General features: G+C 35.8%; 1 protein-coding gene across 4 annotated transcripts in view; it reads right to left on the reverse strand.

The window, feature by feature from the left end:
- Positions 1-544: 544 nt before the first annotated feature.
- The window catches only part of trim2a (tripartite motif containing 2a), a 64050-nt gene continuing 43993 nt past the window's right edge, over positions 545-20601 (reverse strand). For 2 of the 4 annotated variants that reach the window (XM_068223966.2, XM_005170889.6), the window contains exons 4-12: positions 20240-20391; positions 19268-19448; positions 14367-15093; positions 11043-11146; positions 10734-10901; positions 10055-10223; positions 9285-9355; positions 7354-7494; positions 4687-6298 (exon numbers count right to left, since the gene is read on the reverse strand). In XM_068223966.2, coding sequence (XP_068080067.2) covers positions 6146-6298; positions 7354-7494; positions 9285-9355; positions 10055-10223; positions 10734-10901; positions 11043-11146; positions 14367-15093; positions 19268-19448; positions 20240-20391 — 1866 coding nt within the window. In that variant the 3' untranslated portion in view covers positions 4687-6145. 4 annotated transcript variants of the gene reach the window in all.

Consider the following 20601-nt stretch of genomic DNA (forward strand, 5'->3'; position numbering starts at 1 on the left):
TTGTGTGTTTAGAGATGCCCTTCTGCATACCTCAGTTGTAACAAGGGGTTATTTGAGTTACTGTTGTCTTTCTATCAGCTCGAACCAGTCTGGCCATTCTCCTCTGGCATCAACAAGGCATTTGTGCCCACAGAACTGCCATTCACAGGGTATTTTCTCCTTCTTTAACCATTCTCTGTAAACCCTAGAGATGGTTGTGCGTGAAAATCCCAGTAGATCAGTAGTTTCTGAAATACTCAGACCAGCCCGTCTGGCACCAACAACCATGCCATGTTCAAAGTGCCTTAAATCACCTTTCTTCCCCACTCTGATGCTCTGATTGAACTGCAGCGGATCGTCTTGACCAGAGTTGCTGCCATGGGATTGGCTGATTAGAAATTTGCGTTAACGAGCAGTTGGAATGATCACAGTATAGCCAGAACATGTCAAATAATGCAATGTTTATTTATGTGCTGTGAAAAACACACTGCTCACATTAATGTAGCATTAAGATCAGTGTAAAGGCCTGTTTTACACCGAACAAAAGGTGCTGAAAACAACCGAACAGACTGAAAATCAAGCTTTATTGAGTGACTAAAAGCAGGTTTGGAATAGGTAGCGTTATATAAGGAAGAAATACATTTTGGAATGTACAATATTGGTGTATTTTGTGCAAACAAGCAGCATTAGTTCCCTGTGTGTAACAGTAAGACTGTACAGTACAGCAGACACAAGACAAGCAAAAGTCTGCATTCATCTGTGTGGCACTGGATAAAAAAAAAAGTCTTGGGCACTTGTTCACTTCTTTAGAATATGAACATAACAAAACATCACATCACGAAACATGGTGATCATCAATTAAATGCATGTCTTCAGATAAATATTTAGGCCCAGGCCAATTCATAATAACACTGCACATGTGTTTGTGCTGCTAGATCATATGAGTTTGTGAAACATCACTCATTCATACTGCTTTTTTTCTCTAAATTATGAACATTAATGTGCATTTTTGAGAGAAGTTATCATATTTAATAAAAAGGTAAGATTTATAATGGTGAAAAAATATTAACCCTTTCATGCATGGTGTCCAGATTTGCAGACATCAAATTGAACTCAATATTAGGTTTATTATTAAAGTCATTTTCTCCAAACAACTTGAGGTCAGTGGACTGGCAGCAGTATAGTAACTGTGCCAACTATCTTGCATTACAAATACATTTGTTGCTTGATGACATTACTATTACAAGATGACTGATGGAATGGGCGTTCTCAGTGGTTATCAGCTGATAGATATGGGCCAGTAGTGGCCTTCTGTGCCTACTGGTAGGCTCAGAAGTCTGTTATCATCAATACACATGGTTGATTAGCTTTAGATCACATATGGCTGCGGCCTGAAGTTAACAAGTATTATTTTTATTATTTACTAAATTTCCCATTAATTGTATTGTATTAACGTCTACCCCAATCCTAAACCCAACCACCACAGTAATGTAAAAACAGATCTGGATCTGGGGTCTTCTCTATTAGTATAGCTGATTAACCATGTCCAAGGCCCCTACTGGCTCATATCTATCAGTTAATGACCACTGATAACGTCCATTCAATAGAGTGATAACGTTCAAAGAGAATGACTAATGATAGCCATGATGAGTAGATGTTAGTATTTCATAAACTCAAATTTGACATAAAATGTAGTGTGTGGACATCATGCAACAATAGTGTCAGATACATTGCAAGTCTGATTTCTGTTATCTGCTAGATTTTCTATTACATTTTATATAAAATTGTAAATGTAAATGTTATTTAAGACTTTCACACAAAATAATGTGTATGACTAAAGTCATAATTGAACTACACAGAATTGGAATTAAGACATGTGGAGTAGGTCGATTTCAGTTGCATTATTGAAGTGCAGTACAGACATATAAACTATTACTGTCGTGTAGGATTTTCGCCACATTTTGCAAGAGGATGGTCTGTTCACAAACGTCTGTTTGTCATTGTTCTCTGCACCTACAGAGTCAGCCCCCCAAAGCACATGAAATTCAGCAGAAAATGAGGTGATGCAATGAAGTTAATCGAATTATGTGCTATAACTGCTTTAATCTAGTTATTAACTTATTCAGATCAAGGCAAATAACTACTGATGTCCGTGTAAACATAGTTACTGTTAATAATTGATTACTATATGTTTCATATTGACCCATTTTATTAACTTTGTTGCATGTTGTTCACATATTTTTAAATCAAACTGAATTTTGTAAAAATTGTTGACAAGTTTACCATCATATTAAAGTACAATCATAATGGTTTTCATAATTCATGCATGAAAGGGTTTAAAGGCACAATATATAATTTTCACCACCAGAGGGCGCGTATTAACAAACAAAGGCGAAGTTTTGGAGAGGGTGCTCGCTGCAGAGCCATTTGAGCAGAGCTGAGCTCCAGCGAGGGGGAGCATGAGCTCTCGTTCTGCCTCCTGTAAGCTGTTTTAATGCGTACACCAACCCCACCCCTAACCCTACCCCCAGTGACATCACTCGTAAAAGAAGTGCAAAAAAGGTGGAGCTCAAGCTCAAGCTCCCCCTCGCTGGAGCTCAGCTCGCCCAAATGACTCTGCAGCGAGCACCACTTGACAGAATGTGGAATCATGGGAGATGTGGTTTTCATTACATCCAATAGGACTCACAAATGTAATTTTCACTAAATTGATTAAAATGTATTATCTTATTATAAAGCAGCATGAGGCTGAAAACTGTTGAAGCAAAGCAGTCTAATACATTAGTGTCAAAGCCAGTTCCTGGAGAGCCGCAGCTCTGTACAGTTTAATTCTAACACCAAATTAAACACACCTGATCAAACTAATTGAGTTCTTCAGTCTTGTTTGAAACCTACAGGTAAGTGTGTGGAAGCAGGGTTAGAGCTTAACTGTGTAGAGCTGTAGCCATCCAGGAACTGGCTTTGACACCTGTGGTCTAATAAAATGCACAAGATATTAAAGCTAATTGGGTGTGTCCATGTTAAACAAAACTGGAAATCGAGGGTGTATGACATCATTAGCAAAACATCTTTATGGTCCATGTCACTGAAATTGCTTATTTCTCTGGATTTGAACACTTAAAACACTGTTCTATTTGGCTTTTGGATATTTTAATGGAAAGCTCTTACATATTGTGCCTTTAAAATATTTATTTTACCATATCTAAATAGCATATCAAGTGATTGGTTTCTTGCATATTAAGGTTTACAGTGATTAGATGTAACTGCATCATACTGCACAAACATTGTAGCAACCACATCTGCGCACATCACACAATCAGACAAGCACATTTAAACTGTGGCATATTCAATAAATATTCCTGATATCTCTTAAAACATACTTCTGGCCCAATAATGGCTATACTGGCCAATACAGTGACATCTTTTTAGGAGTTGACGGCTTACTCGTTTACAAATATAACATTCCATTTGATAGTTTTTTAGAATTGCAGAACTTTACACATGCTGTTAGTTTGTCAAGTTCCCTTTTTAATCTGAGTGGTATAAAAAGAATAACATACAGTAGAAATATTCACCTTATTGGAAAGCAGTTTTTGAGTCAAAAGTGAAGAACAGAATAACAATCTAAATCAGGGGTGCCCAAACTCCTGCATTGTTTAGCTCCAACTTCCTTCAACAAACCTGCCTGGAAGTTTCTTGTAGCTTGATTAGTTGGTTCAGGTGGGTTTGATTGGGGTTGAAACTAAAATATACAGGACACCAGCCCTCCCGGACCGAGTTTGGGCACCCCTGATCTTGATTCTTTCTTAAAGCAACAGTTTCAACCAAAACTAGATTCTGCAATTTCATTTACAGCCGGAAAATTCAGGCTTGACTGTACACATCTTCATGTTGTTCCAAATACCTTTGATCTCTTCCATTCTATGAGGAAAAACAGGTGTATTTTTTGGGGTTGGAGGGGCTGGGGTATAATGGAATAATGAACATTCTCTTTCATACAATGAAAACCTACAGGGGCAACAAAAAAATTAGTCGGTAAAATGAACAACAGCAACAGATTTACATACCAAAACGACTGAAAGAAAAATGGACTTAATTTCTCGTAAAAACTGCAACAGATAAAGTCACTTATGTTTATATGTTTATATAAATGCTGAAATATTATAACATTTGTTACCCTAAATTAAACAACATCTACCACCATTACAATCACATTTTGCACCATAAAATATGTTGATTATTGGTTATGTAAATGTTTTAAAACAAAGTAACTAAAAGAAAAAATCTGACTCAGCTTAAAATTGATGGAACAAACTTCAGGACATTTTTTAATTAACTCAACTTTTAACCAAAATACTGCACTTGACTCAATTAAAGTTGAGTAAACTAAAAACATCCTATAGTTTGTTGTCTTAAAATTTTAATTCAACTTTATTTATTTATTATTATTTATTTTTTATAGTGTAGCTAGTTTAAGTAGCTTTTATTAGTTTTAAATAAATTTTATCTAGGTTGAGCATGTAAATTATGGTTAAATTGGGTAATGAGCTGTCAAAAATGTTTATTATTATTATTATTATTATCACTAGTAGTAGTAGTATTATGTGTGCACAAAAAAACAACAACTTATCTATGCTGTCAAACCCAAAAAGTTGAGGTAACTCAAACCATTTGAGGAAACCGATTGCAACAAACCACTTAAGTTCAAAAACTAATCCTAATGAGTACTGTCAACTTAATCCATTTGAGTAATCAAAGCAATTAGAGCACAGAAAAACCCAACTAATCAAGAGAACTCAACTTATTGAGTTTTACCGTACTCAGCTGGTTTTAAGCTCAACTCAAACCGTTGAGGAAACCGATTGTGACAAACCATTTGAGTTAAAAAAAAACTAATCTATACGAGTACTGTGAACTTACTTCATTTAGGTTGAAGTAATGAGGTATTTAATTAACTCATTAACTTCAACACTGACTTCAAAACTCTTTTCAAATGAGTAGAATAAACTTTCAGTAGATTTTGAGTTAACTACACTCATTTCATTTGATAAAGCTGACTGAACATCAAGCATTGGTCATTTCAGTTTCACTTGAAATTAAACTGTGTGGAAATGCACTGAAACAAAGGCTTGAATCGTTCAATTCAAATAAACAAACACTTGAAGCTCTGCAAACACTCATAAAATCAAGATTGTCAGGGGCTCCCTCATTCACACCTGTTGCACTAAAATTTTCATTTAAAAGCATAAAATAAAGGCAATTTGTGAAGTGGCTTTCCCTACAATAGTCTCAGATCTACATTTAATAGTTCTCATTCATCACAAATTCACTTGTGCAATTGTATTGTATCACATGGTCGCCCACTGAAGCTAAGCAGGGCTGCGTTTGGTTAGTACGTGGATGGGAGACCACATGGGAAAGTTATGTTGCTGTCGGAAGTGGTGTTAGTGAGACCAGCAGGGGGCGCTCAACCTGCAGTCTGTGTGGGTCCTAGCACCCCAGTATATTGATTGGGACTCTATACTGCTCAATGAGCACTGTGGATGCTGCACACTGCTGGTGGATGAGGAGATTCCCCTAAAATTGTGTAAAGCGATTTGAGTGTCCAGAAAAGTGCTATATAAATGTAAGGTTTTGTTATTTTTATGAATTATTATTACATCATTTTATAATACAAGCTAATAATATATTTATTGCTTACTTTGATATACAAATGAAGCACAAAATATGTCAGTGCTATAATCCCTCAAAATACTAGATTTGATTTTAGAGATTGTTGATTAGCAACAAATTTTGGAGAATTCATCATAACTTCTTCATATGACTAAGAATATAGAGCAGCATTTGTGGTCATAATTCACTTGAAGGGTCAGGGTCAGTATAAAGCATGTTTTATAGGACATTGTATTTGAACAACCTGAGGGTAAATAGCAGAATTCATATTTTTGGTAAACTGTTCCTTTAAATAATAAAACCATTGTTGTTTTTTAAACTTGTAACCTATTATGACGAAGAAACAGAAGCTCATTTCATTTTCTTGAAGGTGAGGGTGTCACAAACAAGGCCACAACAACACAACTTCAATGCAATACGAGGGTCTAGGTTTGGCACAAGGGCGGCAGCGTTAAGGAATAAGTGCAAGTGTTTATTTGTAGAGATGAGAGTGCTATTGTAGATAACGGTATACTTTAAAACAGTGGTTCCCAGAGTCTGCCACCACAACATGGCCATCTGAGGTCAGAGCCAGACCTTGTGGGCCATAAAGAGGGTCTGCGGATGTGTTGATGTAGGACAGAAATGATCCACTGCTGTCAAACACCTGGTAGAGATGATATAAAGAAGTTACCTTATACATCATCCAGGACTTAAATATATGTGATGACATTTTAATTAATATCTTAAAAGACATAATAGTTTACCCAAAACTGAAAATTCACCCACTTATGTACTCAGCCTCAAATGGTACCATCCAAACCTATATGAGTTTATTTTTTTAAGGAACATGAATTGTTTCATGTTAAACCCACTTAAATTTAGAAAAAACAATTATGTTGTCCCCCAAACACATACACACACACACATATATATGAGCAATATCACACTCTTAGCAGTGCGATATGGCTGTATATCGGCACTGGTGGGAGGCATCCGTTGGCACAAGGCCGTAGGCCGAGTGCCTTAGTGCCCCCACCAGTGCTGATATACAGCCATATCGCACTGCTACGAGTGTGATATTGCATTTATACAACAGTTTGACGGCATAATTGTGTATATAAAAACAAAATCAAACATGGAGAGTTTCAAAAATTTTGAATTTTGTATGAGGAACTACTTTCTTCTGTGTTATATTCAAATCATAAGCTGACAGTTAAACAGCTGAGCAAGCATCTTTTAAACTTTAAATATATCATGGCTATCAGCCAATCAGGTTCGAGAACCAGACAGAACTGTTGTATATATATATATATATATATATATATATATATATATATATCCTCAGATTCACCTGTGCTTTGTTTTATAGAGAAAGTCACACACAAACATGTGGGTATACATGTGCACTGGCACGGAGCAGAAGAAACTATTGAATTAAGTAGTTTTTTATGTGCACAGAACTATTCTTGTAGCTTTATAATATTCAGATTAAACTACTAAAGACAGATGGACTGTTTTGACACCTTTTTGAAATTTGAATCAGGGGAGAACTGTCTATTGAGGATAAGGGAGCTCTCAGATTTCATCTAAAATATCTTAATTTGCATATCGCTGATTAGGGTCTTAGGGCTTTTGAATTATTGCAAATTTTTTATTTTTTTTTTGTCTATGTCAAATTTAAAATAAGTATTAAAATGTTAGATCAGCTAAGATTGTTACCTGGATCCTGCTGTTGCCCCAGTCAGCCACTATAATGTTACCATTGGCATCTACTGCCACACCCGTTGGAGCATTAAACTGTCCATTTCCTTCACCGTTTGAGCCAAACTTCAGTATGAATTCACCCTCTGGACTGAACACCTACAACATCAAGTCATAAACTGCATTAATACAATATATACAGTACAAGACAATCTTTTGTTCAAAAAGTAAGCACAATTATTCTGAAAATGGCTCCCATAAGCCTAGTTTATACTTCTGCATCAAGTGATCGGCATGCAACACGCGCAGCTGTTCATTCATACTTCTGTGCGCTGTTTCTGTTGCTCTGCAATAACACTTCTGAAACGCTAATTGTCAGTGAGGTGTTTATATTCCTCTGTGTCGAGTTTCTTTGCTGGAGTTTTTTTTTTTTTTAATGTTTCCTTTATGTACAAGTGGTTTAAACTCGCTCAAACTCGCAGAAGTCTAAATTAGCCTTTAGGCAGTGTGTCCAGCAATGCATTTGCATATTTTTTCAGTTTTCATTAGGAGTATTTTTTTTAAACCCAACCAGTGTGACTTTGGGTATTAGACAGCACTGATCTCTGCCACTGTTTATCCAGCTGTCCAATCACAGTGGAGGAGGGGTGGTGAAAATTCTGCTCCAACCAACCGTGACTAAATAGTTTTTACAAATTTAAATTTTGAATTTAATTTTGTTCATTGTGTTCTGACATTTTAAGTTATAAGATTACAAATGAAATCAATTCCAAGTAACAGGCCACTGAAAACATTGAAATATTGAAATACAATGCTGAAGTCAGTTATTCTGCTTTGAAAATGCCTGTTACAGTACGTGCCGAAACACTGTCTTTGTTTTGGTCTCTTTAACCCGCCCACTGCCACTTTAGCCAATTGTATTTCAGCACTCCGGGTTGCCTTGTTTGAAAACAGCATATTTCATTCATTCAGTCAGGAAGGCTCTTAAAGCATGTGTTCATAACCGAAATGCGATCTTTGGTGGACAGATTCAGAGTTCCACATGAAGTTATTAATTAGCAAATAATATAAATATTAGGAGTGTTAACATTAGGTGAGCAGGTTACGTTGTAACCCCGTATCCTAAAAACAAGCTATGTGACCATATTTGCAGTGATAAGCAATTTGGCTGTTTGTACCAGACGAAACATGACAGAAATTTAAATACAGCCATTCAGAAGTGCACACTCACAAAATATTAGGTTTATAGTCTAATTAATACATATTAAACCTCTTCAGGCAACACAGTGGGTAGGACAATCGCCTCACAGCAAGAAGGTCGCTGGTTTACCCTCGGTTGGGTCAGTTGGCATTTCTGTGTGATGTTTGCATGTTGTCCCCGTGTTCGCGTGGGTTTCCTCCGGGTGCTCCAATTTCCCCCACAAGTCCAAAGCCATTTCTAATACATCAATTTGAGCTGTTGATTACAACAAAACCTCCTTTATGAGGAGAATATTCCTTCTATCATGTGCCATTGCTTTTATTTAGAACACAGTTTAAATTAGCCTTTAGGCTCGATCGTCACACTCACTCCTGTAGGTCCTCAATCTGGCAACCTGCGCTCGAGTTTGTTTGATCCAGAAATGCAATAAATAGTTCAACCAATGGGTGTCAAACATGCATACTGCGCTAAAAAGTGAGAAAACCTATCATCCAGTTAAATTGTTAGGTTGGCTACACTTTATTTATTTATTTATTTTTAATCGGCCACATAGTTAATTTACTTTACTCAATATATTTTTAGGGCATCGGGCTTTACTATTATTTGAAGTCAACTAATTGATTTTTCGGCATTTCCAAATAAAAAAAAATAAAAAAAATTTTTTTTTTGGTGGACACAGCGCAATATATCATGACATTTGATTAAAATATTAACAAATTGGCAATATACTTCAGAACAGACATTTTACCTTTACAGAATGATTGTGGAAATCGGTCACAATGACTTCATTATTCTGATTCACTGCTGCAAAGTGAGGACCTATAAAAAGGAAAGAAATAAGTGTTAGCTTGCCCTTTTATGTGCTTCCAGAAATTACTTTGTCATAATTACAACTTTGACCCTGTTTCTGCCTGGTATTACCATGCATTGTAAGTGACAATCACAAGCAGTTATTCTTATCACGCATTACCATTTCTAGCTGATATTAACATCAGTTTAAATGCATTTTTAGTGACCTTAACTTCAAAACACTCTACACCAATTTTGCAGGAGGGCTCATTGTGATGTTGTGGCATTCCAAATTCATAACACGTCTTTGATTCAACCACGTGACCAAAATTAAATCAAATAACCAAAATCAAATCAAGAAAGCAATCTGATCAAATGTATTTACTCTGAAAGTGGTGTAAAGTGGACAAGCTCAAAAGTTGTAGACACCATTTTGTTTGTGTGCATATGTAACATACAGTATGTAAAATATACATCAAATACTTGTTTATATTAGTAAATATAAATGACTGTAATATTTTAATGTTAATAGAACACAGTATAGAAGTGTAAAAAACAAGTTAGTACAGCAAAATTTCTTTCCTACATCATATTTAATTATGACTGCTCAGATATAAAATCTTTTAACTTCTTATAATTTGGGAGACTATTCACTTATTTATTTATTTATGACAACTTGTACAAGAAGGCTGTATCCATTAAGTCCCCATATGTAATGAAAGCAAGCACCTGCAAATTGCTTGTCACTGTTGCCTCGGTTGCCAAACTTGGAGACCAGTTTTCCATTAGGCTGGAAAATGAAGACGCAACAAGATTTATTGTCTACCACAATGATGTGGCCATTTCTGTCAACCGATACACCCTTAGGACCCATGAGCTTCCCTGAGCCAATTTTACTCTAGAAAAAAGGCACAAAAGAAAAAAAAATCAATATGTTACATGCTTTAAAGAGATAGTTCACCCAAAATTGAAAAATTCTGTCATCATTTACTCCCACTTCACTTGTAACAAAAGTGTTTGAGTTTCTTTTCTCTACAAAAAATTATATGTATATATTTTTTTTAATTGTTAGAAACCATTGACTTCCATCGTATTTGTGTTTCTCCTGCTATGGAAGTCAATGATTTCTAACATTCTTCAAAATATCTTGAAGTTTTCCTGTGTTTAACAGGAAAAATAAATGGATAGAGATTTAGAACCACAAGAGAGTAAGTAAATAAGAGTACATTTTCATTTTGGGTTAACTATTAGTTTACGGACAACATTTTTATGTGTATTAAAAACAATTCCAAAAGTAACTGATATTATCAAGTATCTGGTAACAACAAATGAATCTGAATTTAAAAACAATATCACATAAATTGTTACAACTTTTAAAATAAAACTTAAGCAGATGCGTATACTGTACCTTGAACTTGCCATCACTGGAAAAAATGCTGACCCATTTGTTGTCATAGTCAGCAATGATGATGTCACCACTGGGGTGCACAGCAACACCAGTAGGCCGTTGAAGCTGTCCCGGTGATCGGCCTCTGATTCCGAAACGACTCTTAAACTGGCCATCATTTGAAAATATCTGCAAGAACACAATTTACATTCAACACTAAATGAATCATTTCTTCTATGACAAATGTCAGTAATTTGAACAGGCATTAAGCAACCCACAGAAAACAAGCAAAAAAAAAAAAAAAAGATTTTTAAAGTGTGGAATTTATACCTGAACACACTGATTGTTACTATCCGCTATTAAGACTTTGCCAACAGAAGAAGCAGCAACTCCCTGGAGATTGGTAAATTCACCCTTATTTCTGCCTTTTGTTCCTTTGGGACAAAATATTTTTTATTAACATAAGCATTAAATGCAAATTAAATGCAAAACATTCCCCACTGAGGTTTCAAATGATTAGAAACAAAACAAATATATTCAGCCCAAATTTTCAGCATTCATGCAATCTTGGACCAAGTGTTTTGGTGCAGATCTGAGAGTAATTGCCATGTACATGTATTACCAAAGAAAGTGAGCTAAGGGAGAAAAGTAGTTGATTTTCTGACTCAATTATGAAAGAATCTTAAATATGAGGTGTAAACCAGGCCTTCAAGATGTACACTCCTGATCAAATTATTAAGACCAATAGACCAGTTTAACACAATAATAAGTGAAGTTTTGCAAACTAATTTCTAGAGGTGCATGTCATGGGATTGACTGCAGCTGGTCCCTATCGCTAATCATTAGCTAGCCAATCGGATCATTCCACATTCGTTTTGGAAGACACACACACTTTTTAAGCAGCACACACACTCACCCCACTTAGTTTGAACTTCTATCATGGTACTCCCCTTCACGTGACTGCCGTTCCTCTGACTCTGGTCTTTTAACAGTCCACTCCACTCGTCTGCACTCTATGGGTGACCGGGCTTTCTCATCCCTGGCTCTGAGTCTCTGGAACTCTCTCCCTTATAACATTAGACTAGCTGAATCTTTTAAATTGTTTAAATCATCCTTGAAAACTCACTACTTTACACTCGCCTATTCATGAGGAGTGCATTCCTGGTTTGTTTTATGTTTTAAAATATTTTAATGTTTTATCATTCTGAATGTTTTATCTTAAATAATGCAATTTTACTGTTATTCTAAACTGTTTTATATTTGTATGTTTTTGTGTAAAATGCTTTTGAAAATTATTATCATAAAATGTCTGTCAGTTCGAGACCATGAATGCCTTTCGGGAAGCAATCTACACCACATGGAATTAATGTTCCCAACTGCCTCCAGGAAACTGTTGAATAAAGCATGCCAAAATGAATGTTAAAGTGATAATGACATTGCCTGCTCTGTTTTTTTGTCATGTGCTTCAAGCTCTTCTTTTGGCATTACAACCTGTTGTGATCCACCAGAAACAAAATGTGAATACTTGTCATTTTCCACCTGGTCTTAAGACTTTGAACTAGAGTATACAGTAGGTATAGTTCACCCCAAAATGATCATATTTGTTGTTTACTCCTCTATTTGATCCAAAGCAGTTTGACATATATTTTTAAGAATAATCAGAAGATTTTTTTTTGAAGAAATTTGGAAACCTGTAACCATTATTGTCCATAGTTTTGTTTTTCCTGTTATGGAAGTCAGTTGTAACAGGTTTGCAGCTTTCTTCAAGATAGATTTAATGTTCAACAGAAGAAACTCAAAGTTTGGAACCACTTAAATATGCGTAAATTCAAAAGGCTGAGTGAAATATCCCTTTAATGGCCCATATGGATAATATGGTTCAGTACACTTTTATGGCTGTTTCCACTGTCAAAAGATACCTAAAAGCGAATCGTACCGTACCACTTTTTGGGCACCCTTTGAAAAGGGTACCTAACACGGCAAAATGGTACCAAAAAGCAGAGCAAGACGCGCAACTGAATGCTATTAGTTTATAGAGAAGCGTCACTCGTGCAGGATGAAAATAAAAGAACCTTCATATTTAAATTCACAGCCGAGACATTATATCATAATACTATTTGCATATAATAACAAGCCATGGTTGACCCGAGCTCAGACAAACCTTGTCGTTGTCTTGATAAACGGCCACAAAGCCACGAACAAAATCTGCAGTGTCCTGTTTTTGTTTTAAGAGGCCATCTAAAAGTGCGAGCGGTTTCACTTTCTCCAGAGAGCTTGCAAACACTCGCCGTGCATCTATATTTGAAATAACAAACTTCTTGAGCTGATGATAATAACGTGCGCGTGATTTTTGAAGTGCTTCTGACATCTGATTCTTTTGGAAATGGATAAACGCGAAAGTGAAGTGCGAAAAAACAAAGGAGAAGCCAAAAAAACAAATGATTCTTTCACCAACCTTAAACATGAACAAACTGCCATGTTTTTGAACTGTGGAAATATACATTTCTACAATCTAATTCCAAATGAACAATAATCTACGTATAACTGAAAAGTTATATTCTTTGGTTTTTAATTATATCATTTTATTGACATGCCAGCTAGGAGGGACATTTAACCTTTGCCTTGCTGACTACAGGCTAAGCCAAAGTGATGCAATTATCAGTTTCACAGCTTGGCTGTATCTATTGTCTTCTCTGTCTCCAGAACATCATTTGCACATTGTTGTAATGATGTACTTATATACTGATGAGATCAGACCTGGAGAAAGCATGGCACCCTGCAGACAACCAGACTTCATTTGCATGCTTTGTTTGACTGTCCCCACCATGACTAACCCCACCTACATGCTGTAAAATGTATAAAATGTATAATGTTTGCTGTGGAGTTTAGAGTTTGCTTTTGATGACGCCACAGCCACACTGAGTTCTTCTTATTAAAAAGGATTCTGCTTTGAAGACAACCGAAAGATTCTCCCTGGTTTTTTGGGCTCTTAGAAGTTTACAAAAGAACTCCATTAAGAACTCGGAATGACGGAATTACTTTCTAACAGAGGTTACATGTGCTGGTGAAGATTAAAGATACAGATGAGAGGTTTGCTCTAACTGTGGGCTATATGTTGCGTGTCGTTTTTAAACCCAAATAAGGATTAAACGTATGCTGTGTGTTGTTTTTCTGTAATTGGTAACATATTAAATACTGTAAGGGGCTTTATGTGTTCATATATGTTGCATTTATTTATTTATTTTATGTGATTACAGTAGGCTATTGCGCACTATTATTGATCTGCAGTTATAATCAAATCATGTTCATAGGAAAGTTAGTAATAAACATTTATACACAAGTATTTATGTGTATAAAGCATCTGTTTTGTGCAAAGTGCTTTTCATATGATGTAAACAACACACGTACAGCTTTACTTTGACATTTCCTTGAGCGAAAATGATGTCGACTGAAACTTTCTGTCATACAGCACACCCACCCAAAGGTTACCCTTTTAGGCAGTGGAAATGCAAGCCTAAAAGGTGGCCCGTACCAACTTGTACTGAACCAGTTAGTGGAAATGGGCAATAAGTTTGAGGTTTGAAGTTTTCTCAAACAAAAGCAATTGCCTTTAATAGTGACTGTCACAACATTGATTTCTAATGCTTATCATACCGATTCGGAATATGAGGTCATCTTCAATTGGGTTTTCTTTTCGTTTGCCGGTGCTGTACATGCTGGCAGGCCGTTTGATGGCCCGCTGCTTCACATGGCTGTTTCCTGGAGACTTGAGCCGTTTTTTGTCCACATCTGCAGTAAGAGAGATGTCTGTGGGTTTGTTGGCTCGTATGCTGAATGGGCTGCCCCTGATGTGCTGATCATAGAGCTTGAGGGTAAGCGTGAAGCGGCCCTCACATGGGACACTGTATACAAACTCATAAGTGCCGTTTTTATGATCCGTGACTTTGCCTTCACCCACGATGCTGCCATCAATAGCAGAAAGATCAGCTATGAGCAGAGCATTTCCAGTCCGACACAGCCCGCCGTCTCTGTCTTTAGTTGTTACTGTGACAGACGTCAGCTGTCCCACAATGCAGTGCCTCAGGCCTTCACCGGTGGCTACAGTTTCTGCTGCAACAGCATTGGTTGTTACAATGGCACCAAGGTTGTGGATGGATTTGCGAAGACCGTCAGTCTCCACCAGGAAGTCCAGTTGATTGTTCTCCTCTGGCCGCAGTGGGAGCTCCTGATTGGCCAGCTCATCCAGACGCTCGCTCATCTGCTTCTTGACCAATAGGACTTCAGCTTCAGAGCCGTGATTAAGAGCCTGTTCGGTGAAGCTGCAGCTGCTGCGTATGCCATCCTGCCCCTGCAGCAGCGACTCCAGCTGAGTTTGCAACACCTGCAAATCACATACAAGTCATATATCAGGCCTCTGTGAGTAAATGGTCACACTTTGCGATCCTTTTTCCTGCTAGTTTGATAAAATTTTGCGAGAGGTGGTGTTGGTGCCACTGCCGATTTACTGAACTGATAAGCAATTGCATTTGGTTACATTTGAGAAACAATGGACCTCTTTCACAAGACTGTCACGATGTGTTTAATGGTCATCAGCATCCTTAACCCTTAATTAGATTTTTTTTTTAAATGTATACACATTTATATGCATTTATGTATGTATTATCTTATCTTTGCGTAAAATTACATAAAAGCTTATAAACAAAAACAGTTATGTTTTTAATGCAGTGTCTACGGGCGGGACAGTGTATTTGACATTGTTCTCTCTTTTGGCTGCCTTATCAGTCTCACACAAATTTTTTTCTTTTCTGAATGTTTTGATATTATTTTCTTTGTAATATTTATTTTATTAGAGCAAACAGAATTGTAAACAAATATTTGTTGTACTCTCCCATTCACTGCGCTTTAAATTCACTCAACTGTGATGACATCTGCTGCTGAGAAACCCAGAAGTGTGAAAAGGGTCCATTATGTGAAAAGGTTAGGACACACCATTGAATAGTGGGACACACCATTCAATAGTGTTGCATGGCAGTACATAATAAAAAAAAATACGGTGCTTTGCAGGTCTCAATGTGAGTTTTTGACTCCTCTAAAGCATCAAATTACTATAATACGTTTATCTGAAAAACAATGCTTAAGTCAGTGATTCCACTTTTCTGCATGTATTTAGGACACGGTATACTGTAGGCCCGATAGTTATGCATGCTTGGCTCCTGTTTGTGTGGTCAACCTGGCAACCTACATGTGTGTGGAGTTGTCAGAGGAAGGGCTGGGTGAAAAAAACCCACTCCGGTGTTTTGAATTTGGACAGCAATACCCATGTCAACCACTATGTCAATTTTACATACTGTACCTTTTAAAATTTGGAAGATGATCAACATCACATAACATCTCACATTGTGTCGTTATTTATTTAGCAAAAAGAAATATGCAAAGATAGAAAAGCCATGTATGAGTAACTTAGGACATCTCATGGTTCAGATGCCTGTAGATCCACTTTTACTGTAGCAGTAAATAGCCAAAGAAATAGTAACAATACATACAATAAAGTAATAGGAACATTGACTGGACAATTTGTTCTTCTAAAACTTAACTTCCTGACAGGTCAGGGTGCATGTGTATTACAGGGATGTACAACGTACAGCATGTGCCAAAGTGTTGGATCTCCATACGATTAAAATTGAGCCAATAAAGTAACATGGAATGTTTTGACAATATTTTGATTCCTTTTCTGGATTATTTGTGTCTCTGACCATAACTGTTTATGGAAGATAAGAGAACTCTTGGGTTTTATCTAAAATATATGAATTTATGTTCTAAAGATACACAATGTTTTAAAAAGATTAGTATGAGATGACATGAGGGAAATTAATAACAAAATTATTTTTTTTGCGTAAACTAATCCTCAGATATATACTTTAATATTCATGTACTTTATATGTGTAATCCAATATAATAATGCATTTTTGTTAAGAAAGTTTAGTTGTGGATTTGTGGTAAATGTCTGTTGAATTTTGTTTTTCATTAACAAAGTTAATCTCAAATTTTTATTTATAGGAAACTAAACTTGCTATATTAATATTATACGTTCAGTTTTACCAAATAAGACATCAGCTAGATGCTCCATAACTGTACATGTGCAACAACTTGTGTTTGGAAGAGACGGATTTGTTGGCAGCACTATTACATGCAGTCTGGTTACACAACCCGAGTTCAAGTCCTGGCTCTAGGTAGCCAAATGCCCAACAAGCTACAAATAAACATTCCAGAATCCAACAGAGATTAAAAGGTTTGTTCACACTATAAATATTTAGACCTGCATACAAACCTGCAGCCACAGAGATGCATCATCACACACAGACAATGACACACATACCTCCATATAAATGGCATAACACAGTGGTCCAAATGTCTGAATCTGATTAGATAAAAAATTTCAAACTGTATCTAAGAGAAAATATTTCAGATTCTGCATTATCTCCTGGGCCCAGTTTTTCAAAAAATGTAATCTGGATCAAATTGGTCCAGATTTGCAATTCCCATGTTTTACCATCCATGATTAACTGATCTATTTTCCATAACAGTTTTTTAAAGGAACACTGGGTTGGATCACTGTGATCCAAATTTCAAATTTCAGGATCACCAAATCCTGTTTGCCAGAGCCTAAATGGAACCAATAGTGTAGCCTACCGGCTTAGCAAAGAACAGGTAGGAAACAGAAACACTGCAATCAACAAACATTTAACATGTTTTAGTTTGTTCTAATACATTAATACTTTGATATTGTTTTGTTGTATACCATATCTTGACATGCTTCATATAGGCTTCAAATATAAAAGAATTTATATATCATCAGTAACGAATAAGAATGTGATTATTTATTTAAAAAAAAAAATAAAAATTTTTAATTTTATTTAGTAAAAAAAAAAAAAAACTGAATCCTGAATCCATCCTTCTGATGGGAAACTTTCCAATCAAATGTAAGGCTGGATTACATGGCCTAATCTTAATTCAAAATCCCACTGTTACTTTTGAAAAAACCCATTTCCAAGATTTGATCCAATCCATGATCCAAAATCAGACTGACCTACTTTTGAAAACCTGGGCCCTGATTAATAGTCAAATGTTGTTTTCCATAATATATAACAGAATGCACATTGGAAATTTACAAAATAATCCTGGATAACATGATTGTTGGAATTTGCATAAAATTCTTGATACATTTTGGGGCATAATTAAAAAAAAACAGTGATATTTATATATAAAAAAAAATCCCAGCACAGTGGGTGGCACAATCGCCTTACAGCAAGAAGGTTTCTGGTTTGAGCCCCAGCTGGGCTAGTTGACATTTCTGTGTGGAGTTCGCATGTTCTCCCCTTGTTTGTGTGAGTTTCCTCCAGGTACTCCAGTTTCCCCCAAAAGTCCAAAAACAAAGGTTTTAAGCCGAAAAAAAAGCGACTAAGCCGAAAAAAAAATGAATGAATGAAAATCTTTTGCTTTTAAACTGACAGGATAATGTGTAGAATTCTTTATACAGAAATACATTATTTTAACAAACACAATCAATTAAATGTGAACTATTTGCATGTGTGTAATGTATTGAAATAATACAGTATTATATACAATGTTTTAAAGCATACTGTATTACAATTACATTATATTACTTGTTTTTATAGTCCTATTTCCGCAGTATAGTAAAAAAAAGAATTCAAAAACTGATGCATGTACAAGTTTAAAAAGTGTTAAAATTGTCTTACAATCTTAAGCCACTTTAATTAAGTAACTACTGTGAATGTATTACTTAGTTACGTAAAAGCATGTGTTGTGATTTTTGCATTTATAAATCTTTTATTAAAAGTAAAATATAATTTTTTTTACCAACACTGCCCTTCATACATACAGTAGCATAACAGTAATAGGTTATTCACTTCGACAGATCCATGCTCTAATAAAACCGTCAGCCACTCGCAAACAGCACAGATTACATGCAGTAATCAAATCAAACCACATAGCAGTCACAAATAGTTCACAAATGAGGAAAAACTGTATTCGGAATCATACCTCACCTCAACATGTTTATCATAGTCTTCTCCCATTACAATGCCCTTAGCTATCTGTGTGCCTGCTAGCGACTAGCTTTGGGCACTTGCTTCTGGCTTTGTTTACTTTGCATTTAAAGGCTCAGCTGACTAGTTGTTCTGGTTCTTCCAGATGAATCATTCCCATGTGACGCACATCCAGCTGCTGGACTTTTGTCAGACCCATCCTGAATTTTGTGCTGCAGAGTTATTAATCTGTTTAATCATTCACTATAGCAAGATAATATGAGAGATGTGGAGTGTGAAATAAGAGCGCTTAGAGTAAATGGGTCTGGTCAACAATATCCAACAAAATAGTTAGACTATATGACAATTAAAAAATTTGATTGAGTTTGTTGTTGTTGTTGTTGTGTTAAAATCTACTGCTGAAAGACTTTGATCAGAACATACAAAACAGCCTATTACTGAACAACAATAACAGTACAAATGTCATTAACTCTGGATAAGTGTACTAGCCTTCTGCTTGAGTCCGTAGTTGACCTCTAGCTCCATCAGCAGGACACTCTTGCGCACATTCAGAGTCTTCTGAAGCTCCTCAAAAGTAGCATGAATCATTTCTTCAATTGAGCTCTTCTGACTGCTCAGTTGCTGCAGAATCTCAGACAGAACCTCCAACGCAGATTCAATTTCCGGCAGTCTAAAAAAAAAAAAAGTAGAATAATTAGTAGAAGAAATAGAAAACAACATGTTACATATTACATATTTTAGCTCTTATTTTAACTTATAATACATATTATAGGCACTACTAGGCATGGGCCAGTATAAGATTCTGACAGTATTATAACATTGAATAAAAATGTCATGCTTTTAAGGGATTGTAATTACTGCTCTAAAATATGAAACATTTATAATATTTTAGAACAGAAAAAACAGGTCAGGCTAATCGACTTCTGCGGTGTTTATTCGTTTCTAAAACACAGATTTATTTCCAATATAAAATAACATCTTTAGATATCTTTCCTGCTGGAGATAATGTTACTAAAAAAAAGTACACACCAAAAGAATCTTACATATACCATAGCAATGGTATAACAAAAAATTCTGGCGGTTTTAAAAACTTGACTTATCCAAACTGCATGCCTAGGAGCTACCATTCAATTATGTCATAGATTTAAAATGTCAAAATACCTCCGCTATATTGCTACAAGCAGGGTCTGTGCGAGTATGCACAAGGCACATAAACATTTTTAGTTTCCCAAAAATGAAAATTCAATAATAATAATAATAATAATAATAATAATAATAATAATAATAATTGGAACTATTGGAACCACTTGGTGAGTAAATTTTCACTTTTGAGTGAATTATTTCCACAAAAAAAAATACATAAACAACAAATAACTTCAATCAGTAAGCACAAAATGTGCAGAAAATAGATCAACAACAAGCAGAGAAACAAATGTACACGAGTATATTCATGTTACATGCCTGTTCTTGACCGCATCCAGCTGCTCCTGTAGCGAGGCTTTGTGCTGTTCTAGAACATCCTTCAGTGGGACGGTGGCATGTTCTGCGTGTTCACCACTAGTGCACTCTTCACACATGGCTGTCTCACACGGCGGACAGTAGAACTCCATGACCTCATGACAAAACAATAACACAGTGCATATGAATCTCCATATTACAAAATATTTAGATTTAGCCTAAATGAAAAATATTACTAAAGTAATTTATAGTAAATACTATAATATTTTTGAACCATATTATAGTTGTAGTCCTACTGTGTCTGTGTTTCTGCCCTTTTCTGATCTATTAATGTTTCAAGAGTTCACACTTAGCTGATGATTGAT

The sequence above is a fragment of the Danio rerio genome, chromosome 1 (assembly GCF_049306965.1).
Source record: "Danio rerio strain Tuebingen ecotype United States chromosome 1, GRCz12tu, whole genome shotgun sequence".
NCBI lineage: Eukaryota > Metazoa > Chordata > Actinopteri > Cypriniformes > Danionidae > Danio > Danio rerio.